Raw genomic sequence first — 12,699 nt, 5'->3', positions numbered from 1 at the left:
CCTTCTTGCGTCCTTGTGATGTCATATTCGTATGGCCCATTTAAAGACCGCTTTCCCACAAAAGTGTCCAGATAATTGTCTTTTGTGGAGCATCACACCATGTGTTTACCACTTCGGAAGCTATTTAACCGCGGCTAACAGCTTTGTTATGAGTGCCGTGTAAAATTATGACTTGCAAAATAAACATGCTTTAAGACTCCTTTGAACCCTGGACTCATAAAAGCATGTCGCTTCAACAAATACATATACATATTATTTGAGTTAGACGCCGCAGACTCTTCCAAAGCACTATAAAGACAATAGATGTGTGTTGGAGGGAGTTTTGATTGTCAGTGGAAAGCTGGGAAAAGCTGTTGTGCTGTAGATAAACTCTGGCCCAGTCACACTAGCTGTCCAAATAAAACTAGCTAATATTGTGTGGGATGTTTATACATTGTATCATTCATTTATGTGTTTGCATTTAAAAAGGACAACCAACCCATGACTAATGTTCATTTTACCAGTAATTGTTTGACATATATGCTAATCCTCATATTTGGGAAGTATACTCACTTTGGAGATACTCCATTTGCTGCTATGGGGGACTTTTTATTTTAAGGATCAAAACAGACTGAATCATTTCGGATCAATGGAAATGTATTAGTTTAACCGGCAAGTTCCATGAGGATGTCATTGATGTTCTTTTTTCCTCTAATATAAAACCAAAACTTGGCAATAATGACTAAATTTATGTTTATATGGTTTATGGCATTTGCTTAATGGCTGACTGAGAAAATTCAAAGATCCCTCGGAGAGCAAATTTGCTGACTGAGATTCTTAAGAAAATAAGTCTTTTTAAGTTGAACATGTCAAGTGAAATGCCTTTATCGCTTAAAACATTTAACAATAACCCATATTAGAGCCTGAAATCACTGAAAATAGCTCACATTTAATAGCTAACCGGAGTGACAGTACAGTGTATCCTCAGGATAACAGCTCCATTGTCCATCCCTGCTGACTGAGGAAGGAATTCCCCTAGACTGTACCACGCCTGTTTGATCTCATGCAATGAACAGCCCGATAAAACTTGCAGACTAAAATTAAACATAACTTCTGCCTTCCTTCCTAATTCGTCCAACACAAACAACCACTTAATAATGACGCTGGAAACAATAAAGTACAAAACCACCAATAAGTTAAATAAACGGACTGGGAAAAGACTTACAGGGTTACCAGCAACATATTTATTAGATGTTGAGCTAGCGGGCGAAGCTGCATCTCTATAGGTATAACAGAAAACAGATTGAACATGTGCCAAATAACTAGCTACTGTTGAATCTACTAACTATAACCCAGACTTCTCTGAAACATAAAGGACAGCAACAGCCATCTCCAACTCAACATCTGTGTGCCAGGAGTATTATCCTGCAATAAAGGAAAGCGAGAGGCCGGGTACCTGCCCATTCATTAGAAGCAGATGTCAAGCAGTTCATTTCACACAGGCTAATGACAGACACACAAGAATCGGGATAAGCAACAGACTCATGTGTTCAGCACAGGAACTACCACCAGCAGACTGGCTAATAATCATTCATATACAATACTACTGTATGGGACCCATAAAGTGGACATTCATATTCAGAAGTGCAGGAATGATATTGAAGTTCAATGTTGCATGATTAATACAGATAAATGATTTATTCCAAAAAATTGAAGGGGAGGCATATTTAAGGTTAAAATTATTTAAGGTTTGCTCCCATAATTTGTATTTCGGAGTAAAACGGTAGGTGCAAAAACAGAACAGGACTTGACATCAACTTGCTTCTATTTTGATAATAGCTAATAGTAATACCTGCTCAATATTTCTGAATAATGCAATGTATGTGATTTGACACGATAATGCCTAATATAATTTAAAAAAAAAGTTTGACAACCAACGCTCGTTTCACGTTCTTTCTAGGGGAAAAGGCATAACTGTCTCTAACCTATCTGCAAAATACAACTAAAACTAATACATAATACATCACTTCAGGTAATTAAATCATTCAGTTATTGTAAACCACATATTGAAATATGCATAATCTTGATTTTGACCCATTTTACTTTCCAAATAACGTGCATTCAATTTCATATTCCGTTGACTTTCGGTCCCCCATTCTGGCATTTCCATTTTCCCTTCATTCACCCTCCTTCGAAAAAATTATAATGATACAATTTCTCATTCCGTCTCGTCATATAAAAAACCCCTCAATGTTTAGTCATGAAGACTTATTTAATCTTATGTGCCTGGTCTCCACACTGCAGGTTATCCACACAAAAGAACAAAGTACTGCTAAACTTGTGCCTACAGGCAGGTCTTGTACCCACGCCATGGTATCTGACTCGCAGAGTCTCGCCTCTGTGCCGGATCTAAACAGCAGTGTGCCCCTGACACCATTCTTTGTCCTCATGTCAAGACCACAATAGATGTCCCGCAGTAATGCCAGGGCCTCGATTTTTACAGCCCCCTTCCGGTGGCTAAAAAGTCTGCAGCAGCAGGACTTCCAGTTTGTCATAAATAACCTCTGGAAGGGCTGTTTAATTATCAGCTTTAGAGGATAATTGCTTTTGCTGGCTCATAGTTGTAGGTGATTATAAAGTCCAAGGTAATTACGGCGTTCTGGTGTGAAATGTTGCTGCTGCTCGCACGCTCTGGGTAGCTGACATGGGATGGCAATGTTTATTGTTCATGCGTAACACTTCTTTATCAGATTCAAAGTCAATTAACTTATATAATGTATAGAAAATCTGAATTAAATGGAGTGTTTACCTAAAAAAAGTGCATCATTATTTACCCTCATGTCGTTCAAAACCTATACATAAGTTCTTCTGAGGAACACGTAAGAAGATTTTTTGAGATATGTTTCAGTGGTTTGGTTGTCTCAGTGTTGTTTAGGTACCAACATTCTTTGAAATATCTATTTTTGGGTTCTGCAAAAGAAAGTCATACAGGTTTGGAATGACATTAGGATGAATAAATAAACGATGAAAGAATTTTCATTTTTGGATGAACTATCCTTTCAAAACGGAATGTATGGGCTCATTGAACAGGTTACAAAGAAAACCACTGTACGGCTGCTTTCCCACTGCAGCATTTATATTTCCCAATGTATTCAATGTATCTGCTCATGATTTGCAGTGACCAGTGACATATAATACAAAATGACGCTTAGATTACTTTAAGAAAAGGAAGTAGTTCACCTTCAAAAAGAAAAATCTGTCATCCTTTCTTCACCCTTGTCATTTCAAATCTGTATGAGTTTCTCTCTTTGGCAGAACACAAAAGAAGATATTTTGAAAATTGTTGTTAACAGCCCCCCTTCACTTGAAATGGTTTTGTGTCCACACATACAATTGTAGTGAATGGGGGGCTGTGCTGTTCTGTTACTAACATTTTTCAAAATATCTTCTTTTGTGTTCTGCAGAAGAAAGTCATACAGGTTTTAAATGACAAGAGGGCGTGTAAATGATGACAGAATTGTCATTTGGAAGGTGAACTGCTCCTTTACGAGAGGAAAAAACGTTACAAATTAGGGTCATTTTACTTAAACGAAGACCTTTCCTTTTAAAACACTTTCAGAAAGCCATGGCTACGACGGTCACTAAATGGGTGAAATTGTAGTTTAGGCCATGAAATCAACATGAGCTGTGGGTGAAGACAAAATTAACAAGCCAAGTTTAGATTGAACACCACAAAAATTAGTTTTCAAAGCAAGTACGGCTCAACTGCTCTGAACATAACTCATGCCCATGACAAGTTTTTATCAATGTAATTGATGATTCAGTTTCCTCTAGTCTCTCAGTGTTAGCTTTTGTCTAATATTATCTATAAATCCACGAACTGTAGTTGAAAATGCATAAGCTATGACTAATATAACATGATAACATGATGAGTGATGATGACAATATGAAGAATTTTAATAGACCTGACAGGATTAAGTACACAAGTAAATGGTATGAAAGGAAGCGTTTACTGGCCACAACAGAGGCCAAATTAATTCACTGTGGTAATAATAATCTGGCAAAGATCTTAAGCGCACACACAGGATTCATATTCCTTCTTTATCAGACAATATCTCAGGTTCCTTTCCTACTGTTCATGCCAGCATTCATCACATATGTGATCAAGTCAAAAACACAGCTCAGTCAAACAAGAGTTTATAATGTTGTAAGTGATATAGGAAGGGACATGTATATAAATAGCACAACTAAATAGCAAGTCCATGGTTATAGGAGGAACATGTCATGGATTCAGGTAACAAGCTTAAGCTTTTTGACCAAATCTACTAGAATCTGCACCAATTATACCTGAAAGCACAGTGGTCTCCAATAACAGGATTCAAAATGAAATTGTGTTTTTTCACTGGAGGGCTTTGTCATAAGGGCAGGGCTTGAAACTCTCAACTTCAAAATCTCTAAATGGAAAACACTGCAGCCAAGCACTAAAACATTTGGTCATGGAAATAAAAACCAGAGATCTGAAGTTTTAGATTGTGGGATGCGGTTTTGGCTCTATCGAGCGCAGGTGGCTCCACAGTTTTTTTTTATTTCCAGTTTCAACATGTTTGTTCTCATATTTTGTAGCAAGCATCCTCGATTTCCATATGAGTGTGTGGCTGCAAATGCGATCTCTTCAGCTTTTCTTATAGGTCTCATGACCACATGATGGAATGTTTTATTTATTTGTGTTTAGCTTCACCGCCATCGTCAAAAGTGGTACAAGAAGGTCAGAACAGTCCTGTTTTATGGAAATGCGAGGAAAAAATTGAACTACGCCTACAGTTTCATAGAAATCCAAACATGAACCAAATGGGGACCACAATAGCTTAGTTTGCACTTTTTGTAATTAAACACATTTTTTACTAGCATAGCAATTTTAATTAAATAGTTTTTTTTGAAAATGTTAAAATGTATAAGTTTTTTTTTAAAGCAAACACTACCCCTTTATCCACCTTCCCACTCCAGCTCATTTATTTGGCCCAGCAAGATGATGAATCAGCTATTTGAGCACAAATCAACACATCACAACGTTTTTCCATAAAGACATCCTCTGCTAGAACAGAACAGATTTCCTCTCTTATCGCAAACAGAGGGAAACTGGGACACTAAACCCTCCACACTGGATTTCATCCAAACGACTAACGCATCTGCCAATTTGACAACATGTACGCTACTCCACACAATGACGCATTATTGGCAAGTATTTGGTCAGGTGAGCTCCAGGTGGGATCTAATCTTTCTCTAACCACGCCCTCGCTTATAACCCAGTAGAGTTACCGCACATCTCTCACATCTAAATGACAAAGAGAGAGGCTGCCTGCCAACAGCAAAGTTCCAAAACAGCCCACCTCCAGCCGAGGAGTCGTTGACATGCTAATGTACATCAGTCTCCAGGGTGGCTCAAATAGTTTCATCCGTGGCCTCTCCGGTTGAACCAAGAAGGCAGAGCGGCCAACCAAAGCATGGCAAACCGTGACAAACCCTGGCACCCGCTTCAAAAGAAAGAATATTGCCAGCACTGGACTGACTCACCAACATACACTAGGTCAATATAACACAATATAACACAATACACTTGTGTTAACAGTCACTTAGACGTTCACTCTTTTGTTTTGGTTAAACACAGCAAAGCAATTCTTTGTTATGTCTGGTGCTGGCCAATCATAATACGCCAAAAAGATAAATCATCCGATTTTTTTGTCAATTGAAAAAAGGTAAGGTTACAACATAAGAGTAAAAGGAAACGTAGCACCTCTTCTCGTTTTTTACTTTTAGTTTGACCTAAGGGCATCTAAATTCTGCATGATCGCAAGCAGTATAATAACAGTCTTGCGCTCAATGGGGTTGCAGGAGACATGGAAAAGGACTGTGGCAGGCTGAGGCATGTCATAGATTAATGAAAGAAGAGTCTCTGCAGAGCTCCATTCACATGCTGTTTTCACAAGCCAACCTTTACACCATCTTTCCATAAATATCCAGCAAGCGCTGACACAAGCCAATTTATGACAAAACATATTGAGTGATATGGAAATGCTGATATAATTTGTAAGAATGATGAGCTGTAAATCCAGACGAAAAGCGTGGGATTGAAAGGATTCCTTTCAAAGTCATTATTAATAGTACTTACTACAGACAAGACAGTAGGTGTACTGTCACCACCTTTTAACATTTAGAAAGAAAACATAACTCAATAGTAATGTTGCAAGAACGTATCTTTTTATACTAGTTTAAATCAAATACTGATATTTTATTAGGGCTGTTCCACGATTAATCTTTTTTAATCGCATCCGGAATATATAAATCTATGCACTGTGCATATATTCATTTTGTATTTATAAACACATACACGCAAACATACAGTACATGTTTATATTTAGGAAATATTTGCATGTATATATTAATTTTATACAAACAATTATTCTTTTTTATATTTTTCTTAAATATATGCATTCATATATGTGTTTATAAATCTAAAATAAATATGCACAGTGCATAGACATATTATGTAAACACAAACTTTTCATCTGGATAAATCGTGATTAATTGTTGAACAGCCTTATATTTTATGTATAATATAAGTCACGCTCCAAGCTCGAGGTAGTGCTCTTGGAGACCCACCGTCCTGCCGAGAACACTACCATATGTAATAAAACAGATTATCCAAAGCTTGACTTGCTTGGGTGAGTCAGGGTTTCAGGTCGAAGCTCAATTCAAAAGGACAGTGGGTCTGCAAGAGCACGACTGAAGGACCCCTGCCTCCAGGCAATAAAACTAGAAATTCAGGACGGTCCCATACAAAAGGGCAAAAGTTTCTAGAGACAGAGATCTATTAAGTCTTTCAGAGGTCTGAGACACTATTCTAACTGTTGGAGACACAAGCGATCTAGGGAAAGTGAGACATAATTGATCTTGAAATGGGCATCCTGACAAGACCGACTCCATCACTTTTGACTCATGTCAGCACTCATAAGGGTTACAATACCAGCTGTTTGGTGTATAACCCCCACCCACTCCATCACGAACAGCTGGCAAATGAAAGATGAAAATTCCCAAGCTGATGTACTGCAGGTCACCTGCAAATGATGCGTAACAGTGGGAAGGATTGATGTGCGAGAAACATCACAGAAGTGGGAGACAACAATGGACAGATCCAGAATCAAAAACAACATGCTGAAACACGAATAAAACTATGAAGATGGTTTTCTAAATGAAGAGAAAATCAGATCTCCAAGGCTGAGAAATCCAAACCTCACACTTCTCAACAGAACAAACAACAGCAGAGAGCAGAGGCTGTTCTCCATATGGGTCAATAATGTCTGTAAACAAGCCCCACCATTCTCAACGAGCAAGAAGGACCTAACTAAAAAAGAAAATAAACCTATTTACAAACGGTCATGAATGCCTTTACAAAGGACTTTATATACCCAATCCACATGCATCTGCTGCATGTAGCAAACCATATTAGGCTGACATGCAGCTTGCAAAAACAAGATACATAAAAGCACACGCTGAGACCATTAATAATCTCCTGTCCTCAAAATCTCATTGAACAGGGGCCCAGTTATCCAAGCGCTGTGCACTAGATTCCCCAGTGCTTTCTTGGAAGACCACGTAGGTGTTTAAATGACCAGGATGTTTGGACTATATCTAGATATAACATACGATAGAGTAAATGTGAGCATACTACAGCGGCCAAGGTGGTGAAAGACAAAACAGATACATGTTCGCAACTATAGTCTGTCTGGTGCAGGATGCCAAATCTATCAACAGGAATCCAGACAGGTTTCAAAATCCTAATAGTACTCGGCAGATGATGTCAGTCAGTGTTTACTTGCGATGCCGTATTGGGAGAGACAGCGTTAAATTAAAAAAAGCATAATGTTGGATGGGAGTCATGGGACAAGCAATGACTTAAGTCAGAGCTGAAAATAACATTTCTACCTTTAAAGGTGATGGCGCCACTGTAAAACGTATTTAACCAGTTATAGGATTTACTGACCCTCTTGTCATTTCAAACCTGTATGACTTTCTTTCTTCTGCGGAACACAAAAGGGTTAGAGTTGAAGAATTGAATTGAAGAATGTTTGTAACCAAACCACAGAGGTACTCATTGACTTGCATTGGTTTTGTGTCCATAGAATAGAAGTGAATGGGTACCGCCATAGTTTGGTTACCAACATTCTTCAATTCAATTCTTCAACTCTAACCCTTTTGTGTTTTGCAGAAGAAAGAAAATCGTACAAGTTTGAAATGTCAAGAGGGTGAGTAGTACATGATGAAAGAATTTTCATTTTGGGTGAACTATCCCTTTAAGCTGACCTGTAAAGTTACACATAGTAAAATGATTTAGATCTACTGTACGTGTTACTGCAGTGTAAAGTCAACTAAAAGTTTTGGGTCTTTAAGTGTCTGTCTGGGGTAGGTAATGTATTAAATAAAAAACTATACTTTGTTACATACTGCAGCTCAAAACCGGCCCCAACAGTCTTCAGTCTCACATAACTGATAGAAGATGGAAAAAGACAAACACTGGCCACGAACCCACTCGTGACCGGAATGGAAATAAAACCTCAACGACCTCACAAGTGGGCAGTTTAACCCAAAAATTACATGCGTCAATAGACGGCAAAGAATCTTCTCTCAATTACCGAGCCATTGATAGTTAACAGCAGGGAGGGAGCACTTGATTGTGTCAGTAAACTAAAAGGCAATAAACTGCTTTTATTGGGGTTTTGTCAGTGCTGATTGATACTCATGAGTCATGACCCTGAAATTCCAACAGGCCCCGCATGAAGCCAGTGGCAACAAGACCCTACTCATCGGCTGAATCCAACGACCTCTTTGGCATATCTTGGGCAGGCTTGTAATGGAAAAAACACATGCCACTGCCTCCATTTAATTCAATTATAGTGCAATTGACACAGCGGTCCCTGAGACAAAGACCATCTCGAATTACGAAAGCAATTGAGTTTATCCCCCGCCACTGAGGGGTAAGGTAAGAGCGGCTCATTTTCACTGGTGTTTGAAGACAGCTAGACAAGAAAGGGATTATACACGGTATGCAGAAGGAACGCATGGTTGGCCAAACGGATTTAAAGAATTTGAGGTCATACAAGAAGAGACTTTCCATTATCATGTGACCCAGGGATTTAACATCAACGCTGGTCAGAAGATAAACGTCAAAGGCATCTCTCGTTTTAGATAACACTGAAATAGGTATAAACAAGCACGGGGTAAATGATCGTAGTGTTTTTAACATTTAAATCACGCTTGACATGTTCGACATTATCATACGGTTTGAAACATTCAACTCTATGGAAAATGAATTTACTTTCTACTTTGTGATGTTAAGAATGTGTCACACTTCTCCCACAGATCCATCCCAGTGAATATATCACGTTTCTCTACACCCCCATAAGAATTAGAGTCCAAATGACTATACCAGCAGAATGGAAATGATACAGTAACACAGATTGAATTCAATCACTAGCGAGACAGATGAGATGCAAGTATGTGTTTTTCACATCATACCATCCTAAATCCAAATTAATTATTTCCTTTTGCATTAACCACCATTAAAACAATCACATGCCATGCAAACTGAAATTTTACATAATGTGAGGTAATGAATGAGTGCATGGTGCTTCAAATAGAATTTTGGTTTTCTTGATAGTACGTATAGGCTGTAACCATATGAACAATAATTCTATAGTGTTTAAATGCTAAATCTACCATAAAAGTTGTATTTTCACAGACACACAGATCGTCTACCATAAACAAAGTACACAACCAAATCAAGTGTACAGACTTTAAAGACACCACTGTGAGCAACTATGAATAGTTTCTCGTTACTATGGATAAAATTAGACCAAGACCTGGACACACAGGCAACGCTTGAATCGAGTTTGTGTTTAACAGATTAAAGTGACGTAAAGAAATCCTTTACATTGTAAGATTGCTGTTTTCCTACATGCACCCACGCAGATAAAAACTTTTGATAAAGTAATTTTCCGCGTATCGTTTCATTGATACAGTAACCTGCACGAAACATGCCCTCTCTGTTACAGTAAATGCAGTCGGATGTTATCCTTAAAAAAGCGGATAAATCAGTTCACTTACTTTAAATAGATGCGACGCTAGTGCCAAAGAGATTATAAAAACATAGAGTTTAAGGGCACTTGTCCGAGTCCCCATTTTTTGCCAACCCAGCACGAATAAAGCACGCCGCTGGCAGAGGGAGAAAAGCAAAGTCCGTCACTTGAAGCCACTGAGCAGCTTGTTTCGAAAAGTTTGAGGTCTTTCGTCTACAGCAAGGCCGTCGTCGTTTCTACGTCGCACGTTTCGTGGGGCCTCATTTAACGAAAAAGAAATCCGCATGAAATGAGAGTCAACTGGTGGTTTAGTGGTTAATATCCGCTTGTTCTCTTGGTCCCACTTTCAGATGGGCAGCAGAAAGTTAAGCACTACCTTAGCGGATCACTTGGAGTGCGATGATGTTGAACCGTAGCCAATGGTTGCGTTCTCATACCTAGTTTAACTCCCTACCAAGACAACATTGTGGGTAAAATGACTCAAGTGACGCGGGATGTGCCTCGTGAGCCTATTCTTTCCAGAAATATGATGCCTAAAATGCGATATAGGTTTGAGACGCAGCCCATCGCTGTTTGTGGTAAAACACGGACTGGAGTTCCGGGTGCTCGTGAAATCTCAAGTCAAATACATAAATAACAAACTAAATAAATACAACGTTTATATTAAAAAAATCTAAATCTTTCTGTAATTGTTTTTACAGTTCTAAATGCACTTTAAATTAGAACATGCTTATTTAAATAAATACTTTTTGCCTCTTGTATAGTAATACACAATAATAATATAATATAATACACTTTTTAAACGTATCTATATCCACTAAAAATATATATTTTGTATGTCTTTGTATGATGTACGGTGTATTCTTTTCAATTTCAGGGAGAGATATTCTAAGAACAAATTGCACTCCCAAATCCATGTTTGATAGTGGACACATTGTGTCAATGTACACTTGCAAGGCATAATAACATGTTTGTGGCAGTGCAACATTTTAATTTATTTTTTATCCTTGTTGTATATAATTGAATATATTCTGATTATTATGAAAATAGTATGTGTGTGCACTGCATGCATTAGGCTATAATCCAGTTCACATGGATTTGGAAGCTTGTTTAGCTTCTCAGCACAGAATTTTCAGTATATGAAATGAAATACTGTTCAACATGGCACACTTAAACAGGAAGCGGATAACTGGTCTAATTAAAATATGCTCTGGTTTATATCACTTTGTGACAGCTGAACCATCTAAGGACGCACAAATTCACCTACCACTAACTTCAGACGATTTAAGTGTTGAAGCTGCTTATGCAGCATTTTGGCTTGAAAGAAGTCTCTTTTAAAAGAAAGTGAGCTTGCAGTTATATTACATTTGTAAAGTTGAGATGTTTTCACATTTCTAGCATAGCTAATATTAGATGAGGTCAGCCAGTTATGCCCCAAACTCCCTGGAATGCTTATGTTTAAATAACATTATTAACATTGTTTAAAACTCATGTCATCTGAAACAGGTGCATAAAGCATTTTGACATGTCACGCAACATATGATATAATGTGGATTCCTGACCTATAAAGTAAAATCTGAAGCTTGTGTGAATATAGGTTATATAACCTCAGAAACTTCTGTCATTCAGAATAGTTTGGCCATCCGGAATTGCCTTCATTCAATACCACAGGACATCTGCACAGGCTCTGTTTACATGCCCAGCCACATCCCAAGGGGGGAAATTATGCCTCTGTCCAGCTATGACTTCCTACCGCAGGTGCTTTTAATTTGGATTGCAACTGCCCGGCTGGATCTCTTCTCACAACTCCAAAACAAGACTCAAGAAAATGATTTTGGAGAAAGCCAATGAGATCATCACTATATGTGTGGCTGTTAGCTATGGTCTGACACAAACTGGAGGTGGTCAGATTTGACATTAAAATTATGTAATGTAACGAAATCGAAATGCTTTTGTACTTATTTGTCAAGTTACTAAACTTTTTGATAAGAAAATAAAATCAAACCTGAAAGAAACACATAACTCGCCTATTGTCTTTGTTTAATATCATATCAAAACATTAATGCTAAAAGAAATTGTTTTTTTAAACTAATCAAGTGACAACATACCAATAAATAATGATAAACATCTTATTAATATGTTGAAAAGTTTATTTGCTCGTGCTTTAAGGGTTGGAGCGCACGCCGCATCCGTTTTTAAGTCACTGTCTCCACCCGCTGGAGAGACAGAGTAATTGTTCTCAAATAAGAATAAGCTATCTCAGAACATTAAAATGAAGAAAATGGAAGTTAAGAAGTATAGTTTATCTTAAAATTGGGGTTTAGGTCACATCTATTTCATTTAAAATTCTGAAAGGAAGCATAGATACCCATAACCTCAATAGAAGATTTAAGATTAGATTCCTTAAGATATCCAACATTCAAATTTAGCTTTTATAACTTATAGTAGGCTACATTGTAAAGTCTAAAATGATTCAATAAACAGTGCTATTTTCTCTAAACACAAGTTTAATCCCTCCAACCTTAGTTTACAATGGTTGAGGAAATATATCATGAAACGTTTCATCATACATGGCTTTCATTGTACTGTA

General features: G+C 37.7%; 1 protein-coding gene across 5 annotated transcripts in view; it reads right to left on the bottom strand.

Annotated features, from left to right (window-relative positions):
* The window catches only part of hspg2 (heparan sulfate proteoglycan 2), a 79,719-nt gene extending 69,265 nt beyond the window's left edge, over nt 1–10,454 (bottom strand). For all 5 annotated transcript variants that reach the window (XM_079477777.1, XM_079477779.1, XM_079477778.1 and 2 more), the window contains exon 1: nt 10,138–10,454. In XM_079477777.1, the coding sequence (XP_079333903.1) occupies nt 10,138–10,212 (75 nt within the window). In that variant the 5' untranslated portion in view covers nt 10,213–10,454. The remainder of the gene's footprint in view (nt 1–10,137) is intronic.
* Between the last annotated feature and the right edge of the window lie 2,245 nt (nt 10,455–12,699).

The sequence above is a fragment of the Barbatula barbatula genome (assembly GCF_947034865.1).
Source record: "Barbatula barbatula genome assembly, chromosome: 17".
NCBI classification, from domain to species: domain Eukaryota; kingdom Metazoa; phylum Chordata; class Actinopteri; order Cypriniformes; family Nemacheilidae; genus Barbatula; species Barbatula barbatula.
Note: the sequence above shows the minus strand (reverse complement) of the source record. Positions and strands in the feature narration are given on the sequence as shown.